This window comes from Mesoplodon densirostris, chromosome 3 (assembly GCF_025265405.1).
Source record: "Mesoplodon densirostris isolate mMesDen1 chromosome 3, mMesDen1 primary haplotype, whole genome shotgun sequence".
In the NCBI taxonomy this organism is placed as follows: Eukaryota; Metazoa; Chordata; class Mammalia; order Artiodactyla; family Ziphiidae; genus Mesoplodon; species Mesoplodon densirostris.
In genome coordinates, this window is record NC_082663.1 from 149,333,076 (window position 1) to 149,346,688 (window position 13,613).

The 13,613-nt window shown below is 58.1% G+C and overlaps 1 protein-coding gene across 5 annotated transcripts in view; it reads right to left on the reverse strand.

The window, feature by feature from the left end:
• Positions 1 to 13,613, reverse strand: part of KDM4B (lysine demethylase 4B) — a 140,156-nt gene that overhangs the window by 83,930 nt on the left and 42,613 nt on the right. For all 5 annotated transcript variants that reach the window (XM_060094405.1, XM_060094404.1, XM_060094403.1 and 2 more), the window contains exons 4-6: positions 9,201 to 9,376; positions 8,176 to 8,290; positions 1,316 to 1,509 (exon numbers count right to left, since the gene is read on the reverse strand). In XM_060094405.1, coding sequence (XP_059950388.1) covers positions 1,316 to 1,509; positions 8,176 to 8,290; positions 9,201 to 9,376 — 485 coding nt within the window. The remainder of the gene's footprint in view (positions 1 to 1,315; positions 1,510 to 8,175; positions 8,291 to 9,200; positions 9,377 to 13,613) is intronic.

A 13,613-nucleotide genomic window follows, 5' to 3' on the forward strand; every position in this document is an offset into this window, starting at 1 on the left:
TGTCGGAGAATAAATGCGAGCTGAGTTAAAGCCACCAGATCTGCAGTCCTTTGTTACAGCAGCCCTGGGAAACTCACACATGTCCCCAGCCTTCCCCGCCCATCTGAGTGGGAACCGCTGCCAGACAGCGGGGCAGGGGCTTCACTCAGTCCACGGCAGAGGCGAGGAGAGGGTGGTCACACGGCCGACGGCCGACAGGGCGACCTGGCTTCCCACCCGGGTCTGCTGCTCAGAGGGCCTGCTCCCGCTCCGCAGCAAAGGGCCCCAGAATGTCCCTGTTGACTTAAGGGGGTAGGGGGCCCTCCCCCAGGCCGGCAGGCACAGGCTCAGCCACGTGGGGCTCAGCTCTCTGTTGGGACAAGGCAGGGGCGCCTTGGCCAGCGTCCGCCTGGGTCCCTGCTGGGTGGCCCCCCCCAATACAAAGGTGAGGGTTCACTGGCTGAGCTGAACACCTGTCTCTGCTCCCCTGAGCTGCGATGATTACTGTGACAACAGAACCTTCTAACAGCTGGGGAGAGGCAGGGCGATGCGAAGCCCCCAGCTCAGAAGTCTCTGCTGAAAACACAGCGAACAGGGGCCTCCCTGGTGGCGCGGTGGTTGGGAGTCCGCCTGCCGATGCAGGGGACACGGGTTCGTGCCCCGGTCCGGGAGGATCCCATATGCCGCGGAGCGGCTGGGCCCGTGGGCCATGGCCGCTGGGCCTGCGCGTCCGGAGCCTGTGCTCCGCAACGGGAGAGGCCACAGCAGTGAGAGGCCCGCATACCGCAAAAAAAACCCAACAAAACACAGCGAACAAAGACGGCCTCCTGCTGGCCCCCGGCAGAAGCTGCGTGTCAGGGGAGTGCTCAGCTGGGAGATTCCAGAACACGACCACCTTGGCAATCTGACCCAGCCTGGGGGACCCGTTGCTCACAGAGTGCCCTGCAGGGCCCAGCATGCCCGCCCACACCCTGCAAACAGCTAACCCCATCCCCCAATCTGGGGGCCAAGAGGGAGGTGAGGGGAGGCTCAGGCACAAGGCCGCCCGCTCCCCAGGCCCGCGGCCCTGGGAGGCGCTACCGGAAGCCTGGCAGCAGCCACGTTCAGTGTAAGGTGCTCTGAGCACAAACCACAAGCTCCGGGGATCTGGAAGCACGTTTCTGGGGGGCGTGTGTGCCCTCATCTAGCGGGGGCTGGGCCGGCGGAGCCCCCCACCCCGACTCTGCCTGCCCCGCCCGACAGCCCCAGGTGCAGCCCCAGGAGCCACGTGCAAGGCCTCCCCCCCATCCCCACCCATCGGGCAGCCCTGCCCCACTCAGCAGCGGCCGCCCCTCACCAGGACTTGGGCTCCCCGAAGTGCAGGTAGTTGATGCTGTACAGGTCCATGTCCTCCGTGTGCCAGGCGAAGGTGGTCTTCCACATGCCGAAGTACAGGTAGGGGGTGTTGACGCCCTCGATGATGGTGCCACACTCGCGCTCCACCATGTCCAAGATGGTCCGCAGATTCCCGATGTTCCACTGGGCCACGTCCTGCATAGCGGCGAGCACACGGTCAGCCTGCCGGCCACCCCAGGCACCCAGCCTCCCCCACCGTCACTCGCCCCCAGACGCCGGCAGTGAGACACCTGCGTCATTCCCTCCGAGCCCGGGCCATGGTGTGACCCCTGCCCAGGGCCCAAACAGCATTCTGCCCCACACCTGCCTGCTTCCGAGCTTCGCCCACCCCAGGGTCCAAAACCCACCCTGGGCTGCGCACACCCCACAGGCACAGGCCCCCTGCCCCGGGCCAGGCGGTCAGGTGAGGCTTCCCTTGGATCCCACGTTGAGCTGTGCGTGAATCATGGGCGGGGAAGGCCACGCTGTGGCCACGGTTGGTGGTGAATAATTCACGTGCCTTGAAGTCAGTGACACAGAAGGAGGAAAAACATGCCGAGCGGGGCTCCCAGCAACGTGCCAGACAGGCCTTCCCGCACCTTCCCACAGCGGAGACAGGGACGGCACTCAGAGCCAGGCAAACCAGCGAGGGATCCCCACCCACCAGGCTCATCTATTCCTAACGCCACAAGCAAACAAACCTTATCTTGTCATAAGAGCTCATAAAACATGCTTTCATTGACTTCCAGTCCCCGGGGAAGCCTCGGGGCTGCTGAGATGCTGCGTGCACGGCAGCGTTCCTGCATGCCCAGATCCACCCAGTGCCACCCACCTCATCCACGTTTTAGGCCCGACTTGGCAGGTCGGTCTTTGCAAGGTGAGCTGTGGCCAGAGCCCAGGACACGGAGGAGGGCCACGATCAGACCCCCACCGCGAGCACGAGAAGCCCAGGGTCGCCTCAAGTGGAAGATGCCCAAGACTGGGGGCACCAGCAACCAGTCGCCTCCCCAAAGCCCTGTCCATTTGCCACCCGCCCCCATCCAGCCCACATGGACAGGGGACCCGGGGTCTAGACTAAGCTGGGCGATAACTCATCATGGGCCAAGTCATTCTCTGCTCTGGGCCTCAGTTTCCCCTCAGTACAAGGAGACTGTTTTACTAGGTCAGGCACGGCAAACACATGGCGCCAAAGCCCCAAATCCTCTTCCAGAACCCAGGGCAGGCTCACCCACTGAGCTCTGCCTCGGCCCCGCTGAGCCTGCACTGGGCCTTGGAGCCCTTCGTGGGGCCGTCACTACAACCGTCGGCAGCACAGGAGAGCAAAGCCAGAGGTTCTCAAGGGACAAGCCTCCAATTTTTGAATTTTTATTTAAAAACAAAAATTTGGGGTCCTCAAGGGAATGAGAATATAAGCCATAGACTTGGAGAAAATATTTGTAAAACATAAACAACTGTTAACCAAAATATACAAAGAACCCTTAAAACTCAACAATGAGAAAGCGAACAATCCACATAAAAACTGGGCCAAAGACCTGAACAGACACTTCACCCAAGAAGATACACTGATGGCAAATCAGCACATGAAAAGACGCTCCACATCATCAGGGAAATGCGTATCGAAACCACAATGAGGTACCACCACACACAGATAAGAATGGCCCAAATCCAGAACACTGACACCACCAAATGCTGGCGAGGATGTGGAGCAACAGGAACTCTCATTCATTCCTGGTGGGAATGCAAAATGCTCCAGCCACTCCGGAAGGCAGGTTACAAAACTAAACATACTCTTACCATACGCTGCAGCAATTACGCTCCTTGGCATTTACCCAAAGGAGTCGAACGAAAACTTATGTCCACACAAAAGTCTGCAACGGCTGTTTACAGCAGCCTTATTCGTAATTGCCCAATCTTGGAAGCAACCAAGATGTCCTTCAGTAGGTGAACGGTTAGATAAACCATGATATATCCAGACAATGGAATGTTATTCAGATCTAAAAAGACATGAGCTGTCAAGCCATGACAAGACACGGAGGACCCGTAAACATTGGGTTGGCCAAAAAGTTCGTTTGGGTTTTTCCGTAAGATGTTACATGTGACTAAGTGGAAAAAGCCAATCTGAAAAGATTATATACTGTATGATTCCAATTATAGGACATTCTGGAAAAAGGCAAAACTATGGAGACAGTAAAAAGATCAGTGGCTGCCAGGGCTTGGGGGAAGTGGAGTGATGAACAGCTGGAGCACAGAGGTTTTTTAGGGCAGTGACACTATTCTGTATGACACCGTTAATGGCGGATACTTGCCATTATACACTTGTCCAAAGCCATAGAAGGTATGACACCAAGAGTGAACCTGAATGTCAACTACGGACCCTGGGATCAGAGTCCCAGACAAGGGACTCAATGTAACAAACGCGCGGACAAGGCATCAATGTAGCAAACGCACGGCTCTGGTGGGGACGCTGACAGAGAGCGAGGCTGAGGGCGCAGGGGAGCAAAGCACGTATGGGGACTCTGTATCCTCCTCTCAATTGCGCCGTGAATCTGAAACTGCCCTAAAAAAGATACCTATTTAAAACGGTAACAACAATTATCATTATGACTATTGTTATTCAGGACCCCACCCAGCACCAAGACTACACGGTGGGGGAAAGAATAGCCTTTTCAATAAATAGTGTTGCAACAACTGGTTGTCCACATGAAAAAGAATGAACTTGGACTCCCTCTTCATACCATATAAAAAAACTAACTCAAAATGGACCATAGACCTAAATGTAAGAGCCAAAATTATAAAATTCTTCGAAGAAAACATAGGGGCAAATCTTCACGACCTTGGAATTGGCAAAGGACTCTTAAATAAGACACCCAAAGCACAAGAAATAAAAGAAAAAATAACAGAAAAATTGGACTTTATTACAATAAAAACTGCCGCGCTTCAAAGAACACAACCAAGAAGGTAAAAAGACAACCCACAGAACGGGAGAAAATACTCACAAATCATTTATCAAGTAAGGGACTTGTATCCTGAATGCATGAAGAATTCTTACAACTCAATAATGAGAAGACAAATAACCCAATTAAATATGGGCAAAAGATCTGAACGGACATTTCTCCAAAGAAGATATACAAATGGTCAATCAGCACATGAAAAGACCCTCGACATCATTACCACCAGGAAATGCAAATCAAAGCTACAATGAGATACTACTTCACACCCGCCAGGATGGCTAAAATAAAAAAATACAGAATATGACAAGTGTGGGTGAGGATATGGAAAAATCAGAACCCTCATGCTTGCCTGGTGGAAATGGAAAATGGGGCAGCTGCTTTGGAAAAAATCTGGCAGGTCCTCAAAAAGTTAAACACGGAGTTACCATGTGACCTGCAATTCACCCCTGGGTAGCTGTCCAAGAGAAATGAAAACACATGTCCACACACAGACTTGTAAGTGAATATTCAAAGCAACATTATTCCTAATAGCTAAAAAGTGGAAACAATCCAAATGTCCATCAACTGGTGAATGGATAAAGAATATATGGTCCATCCATACAGTGGCATATTATTTGGCCATGAAAAGGAGAGAAGCACTGATACTCACTACAGCGTGAACAGACCCTGAGAACACGATCCTCAGTGAGAAAGCCAGACACAGAAGGACACACAGTGTGTGATTCCATTCATATGAAACGTCCAGAACAGGCAAATCCACAGAGACAGACAGTGGGTTCGTCATTGTCAGGGGCTGAGGAGGCAGATGGGAGTGACTGCTAATGGGGATGGGGCTTCTTTTGGGGATGATAAGAATGTTCTAAAATTGACTGTGGTGATGGCTGTACAACTCCGTGAATATACAAAAAAACACTGAATTACACACTTTAAATGGGTAAATTGTATGGTATGTGAATTATATCTCAATAATGCTTAAAAAAAAACAGTAAGTCTGATAATCAACAAATAAATAAACCAATCCAACTAGCACTAACTTTCTAAAACTCTCCATGGAAAAGGACAGTTCATTTGACAATCAGGCATCTGACTCCACACCCACCTGTACACGAGCACATGAACTTCAGTTATTCCATCCCATCAGGCTGCTGGGGTCTAATTCCCTTCACGATCCATAAACCGAGCAGCAGAGCCGCAAGCTGGGATCGGGCTGGCGGGTGGAGCTGGGCAACACCAACCCCCAGGCACCAAGGTCCACACTGTGGCCAAGTCAAGAGGACAGCTGGCCGAGGTCACAGGGCATAGCCAGCTGGGGCCACCGGTCAGACAGCCTAGATTCTAACACCTGCTTGGGACTGGACACAGGGAGTGGGACTCGGCAAGTTTCCCAGCCACGGAGCCTCGACGTTCCCGCTTGGAGTTGCGGGGAAATCGCCTGGTTCTCTAAGGACTAAACGTGGTGTTTAAAGAACAGAAGCGCAGGACTTCCCTGGTGGCGCAGGGGTTAAGAATCCGCCTGAAAATGCAGGGGACACGGGTTTGAGCCCTGGTCCGGGAAGATCCCACAAGCCTCGGGGCAACTAAGCCAGTGCACCACAACTACTGAGCCTGTGCTCTAGAGCCCGCAAGTCGCAACTACTGAGCCTGCAAGCCACAACTACTGAGCCTGTGTGCTGCAACTACTGAGCCCACACACTGCAACTGCGCACCTAGAGCTCGTGCTCCGCAATGAGAAGCCACCGCAATGAGAAGCCCGCACACCACAACCAAGAGTAGCCCCTGCTCACCGCAACTGGAGAAAGCCCGTGCACAGCAACGAAGACCCAACGCAGCCAAAAATAAATTAATTAAATTAAATTTTAAAAAAAGAACAGAGATGCCTTCCTGCCCAGGACCACGCCAGGCCCTGCCTGCAGAGGCCCAGGGGAAACAGCCCTCCTTGTGTTCAGAGACCAGACGTGTCCCCAGGGACACCCACCACGGTCCTCCTGCCCGAGCAGCTTCCAGGAGGAGCGGCAAACACAATGAAACCGGAGAGGGTTGGAGGCCCAGCACTGATCCTGGGCTGCCAGGGAGGGTGGTCTGGGCCTCGGCGGCCTGGCATGGGAAATGGGGGCCCTGGAGGTTGGCCCCTCTCCCCGGGCCTGGAGGCCCTCGAAGAAAGCAGAGAAGCAGGGGGAGCAGTAGACAGGCCGCAACGGGCCCCAGGAAGCCCTGGGGCCACAGCCCCACCAGGCCCCCGTCAACCCGACCCAGGAACTTCTGCACTAGCCCAAGGGCGAGCTGGCCCACAGTGCTAAAACACACCTGTATAACCACAAAACCTGCCATGAACAAGGTGACCAATCCTGGCATTCAGAGGTGCGCAGCCGGGAGACGGCGAGGTGCGCCCAGGGGCGGGTGCCAGCGAGAGTCGACGGTTAGGGACCTGGGCTGCAGCGCGTGCGATAGGGCCTCTGCAGCCACGACCTCCGAGCAGGCGCAGCCCTGCTCCCAGGGGCTGCGTGCTCGCTGGGAGAAGGCCTGGCCTTGCAGGTCATCTGACCCTTTGGGATCAAGGCCAAGAATGTGAGCTCAGGGTCCGGGACACGCCCACTGAAGGACTGCCATGTGCCCGCCAGGCCCCATGTTATTGATGGGGAAACCGAGGCCCAGGAAGGAGGAAGCAGGACAGGGGCAAACTCGGTCTGGACCCCCGGGGCGAGGGCGTCTCCCTGTGGTTCTGGGGGCAGTGGGTGAGCTCACTTCGAGCTTGACCTGCATCTTCCAGGTAACAAACTAACGCCCTCGGCACCATGCACCACAAAGCGGACCCACTAGTGGAAGGTCCGGGCCCAGGTCAGCTGGGCTCCGTGAAGCCGGTGAAGCGAAACACTGGCAGCGACTGGTGTTGGGACCTGAGCGGCAGTCGTTTGCTTCCCACGCCTTTTGGGAATCACAAGCCGCCTCTTCTAACAGGCTCCTCCCCTGGGCACCAAGGAGGGTCCCAACCCTTCTCAGAGGGGGACTTTATTCCTGCACCGACCTCCGTGCTGCCCTCAGGGGAGAAGGGCTGAGTGGACAAGAGTCTTCCCCCCAGATGACCTTCAGAGGAACGACCGGGGGCAGCACACAGGGAGGCAGAGGGGGCCCCCAGGGAGTGGAGAGGGCCAGGTCCTAGCCCAGGGCACCCCATGCAGCACACACCCAGGAGAGAGTCAGGCTTCGGAGCTTTGAAATTAACCCCAGTAGATCCAACCCAGGGTTATCCGAGGTCCCATAAATATTTATAAATTGTCCCCCGCAAAACACGATCCCACTCAAACCTCCCTCCGTTTGACACCAGCACCCTCGGGGACCTCGGCATCAAGCCTCGACCAGGGCCTGTCTTGCCCTTGGACAGGCCGTGGGCAGCAGAGGCCCAAAGGCCAAGGAGCGGGGTCCTGCCAGCCCAGCACAGGGACTGGACGTGAGTGGACCCAGGGGTGGCCTGGAGGGCTGAGAACTCGGGCTTCCAGGTTTCCAGGAAGATGGAGTGATAGAAACTTGAGAAGAAAAGCATTCAAACAACCGAGAATTCAGAGAGGCCCCTGGGAGAAGGGACAGAATGCTCGATGTCATCTTTTTAGAACCGCTTTGTGGCCAGGCCGCTAGGTCAGCGGCCGAGTGTGGGATCAGGGCAGGGGGGCAGCACTATGACCTGGCAGGGAAGATTCTACAAACCTCTGGCTTCTTCTTTTCATCCTAAGCTGGCACGTGCCTGCAACCAGAGCCCAAACAGAAGGCCCCGTGGAGCTTTCCGTGTCATCCCAGCCTCTGTGGTCCAAGATGGAGCCCGCTCGCCCCCCTCCACACCTCCACATCCACGGGGACACCTAGGGGCCTCAGTACTTACCTCATCGTACAAGGAGCCACTGATGTCAGCCCCATAGATGGGCGACACGAAGGTGAGGTTCTTCCAGTACTTGCGCTCCAGGTCATCGAAGTCCTGGTGCCGAGGGGTGCAGTACCTGGGGACAAACCGAGCGTGTGGGGCTCAGGGCACCTGCCGGACACACCAAGGGAAGGGCTCTGCTCAGATACCCGCCCTCCCGGCAAGGGCACGGCCCCGGAGCCCACGGATGAGCTGTGGTGACTGCCAGGCGGTGAGGTGGATGGACGGCGGGGGGGCAGCCCTGCCTGGAACGGTGCCCAGGGGTCCCGTCTCGCCAGCTATCGGGGCCCGGGGCCCCCAGGTCAGACCGCACGCCAGGGCCACGGGAGCCGGAGGAGGGACCTGGGTTTTGACTGTTCTTGTCCTCCTACCACCCTGCAGACACCAACAGGCACCGTGGTGGCCAGGGGCAGCGCAGGAGGGGACAGACAACGCCTGCCCTTACAGGACACTTGTTTGAGAGAAGAGAGACTGCCAGAGATGCACAGACGATTTCAGCGACTGAGGGGGGCTGGGAGCTACACAGAACAGGGGGAGTGAACAGTGGTGCTGTGTGCCAGGGAGCGTGCCCGCGTGCCATGAGTGCCCACGACGCGCCCGTGAGCTCCCGGGAGTGTGTGTGCATGCCCGAGTGTGCCATGGCGAACCAGGCACTTGGGGAGACGTGCCAGGGAGCCCCTCTCTGGGGAGGTGCTGTCAGAGCCGAGACGTCCTGGGGGAGGGGGGAGGCGCTCTGGGGACAGGGGACACAGGCAGGCCCTGAAGGGCCAGCCCCGCAGCCAGCGCTGAGGGCAGCGTGAGGTGGACAGCACGGCCCTGGGTCGGGTGAGGGTCTGGATTTTGCCCCTAAGAACCGGGGGACTGTGAACCGGGGGTGCTGAGGCCCACCCAGGGCACACAGAGAGGGATTTGTGGGGGCTGCGTGCGCCCCTCCCTCCGCACCCCGAGCTGGCATTTTGCCCGCCACGCCACCCAGGCCCACGTACTTCTCGCTATTGGCCAGGCGTCGGTACTCCCCAACCGTCATGGCCTTCTTCTGGATGTTATACTGCGTGAAGAGGCCCGACTGGCCCGTCACCACCTGCTGGATGGGCGCCGGGATGACCACATCGTCAATGTCGTCGTACGTCTGCCGCGGCTTCCACTCCTTCGGGGGGATGATCTGCGAGACGGAGCGGGAGGGTGGTCAGCGGCACCTCCCCTGGGCTCGGCCACTCGGGATTGGGTGAGGGGCAGGGAGAGCCTGGGGGCACCTAGCACCCCCTGTCCGTGTCACCAAGCTCCCAGGAGACCCGGAGCCAGGCCTATCTGGGCACCACGCAGCAGGGTAGGGGGCTGTGCCTGCCTCTGCACAGGGCCAGGGTCTGGAGAGGTGGGAGCGGCCCCAGAGGACGTGCGTGATCACAGAGTGAGCAGACGTGGGCAGGCTGGGCTGTGTGCGCCCCTCGGCCCAGGATGCACTCGCTGTGTCCCAGGGGCTCTGCTACCGCGCCCTCTGGCCACCATGTGCCCGGCTCGGGACTCCGCGCGGATGAGGCCCCAGAGCAGAGACCCTGGTGCCACAGTGCACACTCATTCCAGCGCCCTCTCTCCAGTGACACCTACTGGGGGCGATCGCAGCTCTAGGTGCTGAGGAGACATGGGGACACAAAGGACTCAGGCGAGGGTCTGAGTCCTGACTGGAGGGCGCAGGTGATAAATCCCGGCGAGAAGAAGGAAATTGTAGGACAGTAATAAGGGTAAAGCGGGGCTGGGTGAGCCACCCAGAGGCAGGAGGTGGGGGGCAGGCAGTGGGGGGTGACAATTCCAAGTGGGAGGAGGCCTGAGAAGGTCACACTGCAGCCCCCACCCCAGCAGGCACCACCACGCCCCTCCCCCAGCAGGTGGCGGCACCCCGGCCCACCCACCCCACCCCAGGAGGGGACACGGAGGGCGCCACGGATGGGGATGGACCTCCTCCTCCACGTTTCCTCTCTGCCGGTCGGGGGTGACCTCTGCGCAAGCCCCACGGGCCTGGGTGGGTGTTTGCAAGCCCCGAACCTCCTTCCAGGGCGTCCAGTGGGCCACCCACCCAACAGCTCTGGGAAAAGGAACTAAACCAACCCGTTTTTGGTGCATCAGCCATGCACCCTGGGGTGGCCGAACCCTCTCCCGGCTCAGGGCCACCAGGGAAGCACACGGCGCTGAGGCCCGAGTTTGCCGACAGCTCGGGGGTGGCTAAGTCCACTCACCATCCCCAGGATCCCACTGTCACATGGGTGCAAAGAAATGTTCTGCTTGGTGACGAAAACACTGACTCTCCAGTTGCCTGCTAAAAAGGGTGCTGCCCACCCACGACTAGCACGCATGGGGGTGTCCACCCACATAAATCAGTAACAACGACAGCAGCGACGATGAGAAAGTCAGCGCTCCTCACCCGGGCAGTCCCGCCCCACAAGGGACACTGGGTCATGTCTGGGGACGTCTGGGGTTGTCAGGACTTGGGGGGCTCCTGGCATCGAGGGGGTGGGGGCAGGGAGGCTGCTCCACACCCCACAGTGCCCAGGATGGCCCCCCAGAGAATGACCTGGCCCCCATGTCAGCAGTGCCAGCAGGACCATCATTTAGAGTTAGATGGGGACGAGCCCCCTCCCGGAAGACACAGCTGTTCAGTCACAATGCCATGGGCGCCTGGCGTGGCAACAGGGTGCTGGGCTCAGCCTGCCGGTCGACGGTTTTGTTAGCTTCCCAGTGAGAAATCTGAGGAGTCAGGTGATGAACTAAAACACTCAAGGCTAGAAATGCAAAAAAGAAAAAGAAAAGGGGGGGACTTCCCCGGTGGTACAGTGGTTAAGACTCCATGCTCCCAAGGCAGGGGGCCTGGGTTCAATCCCTGATCGGGGAACTAAGATCCCACATGCATGCTGCAACTAAGAGTTCGCATGCCACAACTAAGGAGCCCGCCTGCTGCAACTAAGACCCGGCGCAACCAAATAAATGAATATTTAAAAAAAAAAAAAAAGAAAAGGAGAAGAGGGCCCATGCCTCCAGGATACGGGATGTTCTTGCAGGGAAACGGGTTGGTAGGGTGAGGGATCTGGGACCCCGAGCTGCTCTTTTAACTACGTGGCTGATGCCTCCTCGTTGCAGAAAAGCCTGAGTTTCCTCCTAGGGGAAAGCGCAGTGACCCTGCACCGGCTCCCCCGCCCCAAGTCTGTTGGAGAAACGCCTCCCTAACCAGGCTGCGGGATGAATGGACCACTCCTCAGCCCTCCGCTCTCAGGGGAGAGCCTTGGGCTCAGTCCTGTTCCCTCGGGCTCTGCTGTGTGACACCTGGACACTGGGGAGATGCTCCCGACAGACGCTCCCGACACCTGGCTCACACATGTGACCGCACTTTCCCAGGCACATGCTAAGCAAGTTCTGGAAAGGCGCATGAACAGAAGGCCACTGGTCTGGAACACGAAGCTTCTGGAAAAATCCCTCAGCAAAGCACCACGGCCTAACACCCTCAAGTCTCTGCAGAGCAGGATTTGAAAGGAGGCTCTCCAAGCAGAGGACACCTGAAGGACGCCCCCTAAAGGCCCGTGAGCATCCCGACTGCGTGGCCCTGGACGGACCCTGACTCGAAGCTCCTGGGGGGCAAGACTCAGCCAAGGCCAGGAGGATGGAGAGGCCACACACCCAAGGGAACGGCGTGACACCAGGGAGGTGGCCAGCTTGGCGGGCAGCTGGGGCAGGTGTGGGAGACCCTTCTAGAGGGAAGGAAGTGAGGGGCCAGCCTCTGCCTCCCAGAACCAGCTGGACCCAAAGCCATTCTGCTGGCAGCAGGCCTGGAGGCTAAGAAGAGCCAGGGCACCGCCTGGCAGCAGGGCACTGAGGGCACTGACGCCCCTTGACCCCTTCCCCAGGACCCTAAGCCATGCCCCTTCCTGGCTCCCTCCCTCCCCCAGCCCTTCCCAAGCAGCCTGAGGGGGAAGGAGCCCAGCTGGACACTGGTCCCAGAGCACACTCAGGGTGGGTGAGGAATGTGACCTGCCACCCCGATGGCCTCAGGGTGGGAGCCCCCGTACCCAGAGCCCCCTCAGCTCCAGGCCCTGGCCCAGCTGTGCCTGCTGAGTGTCCACCCTGACCTAGCTGCCCCGGGCCCGACAGAGCTTTTGTCGGGGGTCCATCAAATGTAGCTTTGATGAAAAAAGAAACCTCAACACCACACACACACACACACACACACACAAACACACACAGAAGGGCGGTCAAGGCTGATGAGACCAGGGTGAGGGGGACCCCAGTGACTACAGAACTCATTCAGGCCAGCAGGACACTGTGTCCCTTCTCCAAAGAGGCTGGCAGCCCTCAGGGCTGACAGCCTGCGTCGGAAGGAATTGGGGGCACCGAGGGCCGTGGCACGTGCCTCCCTGGACCCATCTGTCCCCGCAGTGGCAGGGAGGCCCCAAGGGGCTAGAGGCACCTACACGCCGTCCCTGCCTGACGGGAGCAGGGATGCAGGTGCACGCGTGTGTGTCGGCGTGACTGTCCCCACAGGATCTCTCAGCGACAGCGGGGGAGCTGCTCCCAGGAGCCCCTGCCCACCCTCACCGTGCCCTTCCAGAGAGAATTGCCCTTGCCAGAGAGAAAACAGCAAAGAAAACACCACTTAAGAAGAGTGGAATGGAACATGCAAACAAAGGGCAGAGGGGGACTTGCCTGGTGGCGCAGTGGTTAAGAATCCGCCTGCCAATGCAGGGGACACAGGTTCGAGCCCTGGTCCGGGAAGATCCCACGTGCTGCAGAGCAACTAAGCCCGTGAGCCACAACTACTGAGCCCTCGTGCCACAACTACTGAAGCCCGCATGCCTGTGCTCCGCAATAAGAGAAGCCACCGCAACGAGAAGCCCGCACACCTCAGCGAAGAGTAGCCCCCACTCGCCACAACTAGAGAAAAGCCCGCGCGCAGCAACGAAGACCCAACACAGCCAAAAAAACCCACAAAGGGCAGAGTGAAAACGTGCCCTGAAAACATCTGCCTCACAAAAACATCCAGTCCAAATGGTTTCCCATCGATCAAGTAAGTTAGCGGAAAACTGGTCCACAGGAATTAAAGGCTTAAAAGCAGAGGCATGGGGCTCAAAGGAAAGGCAGGAGCCGGAAAGGAGAAGAAAAGGGAAGGAACAGAGCCGGCGCGAGGACATGCAGGGGAGACTCGGTCACGCCCCACGAGGCTGCACCCAAAGCAGCCCCAGGACAGAAGGTGCTGGAAACAGCCCGGAAGCCGGAGCCGGAGATGACAGAGGAGGAAGGAAAGGAGAGGGGCCAGGGGAAGTGGCAGGTGCTGCCAATGGAGCACTCCACGAGGTTACCAAGATTCCTGGCACAGGGGACAACTTGGATCCAAAAACAGAACTGGCGCTGCGTCCCGG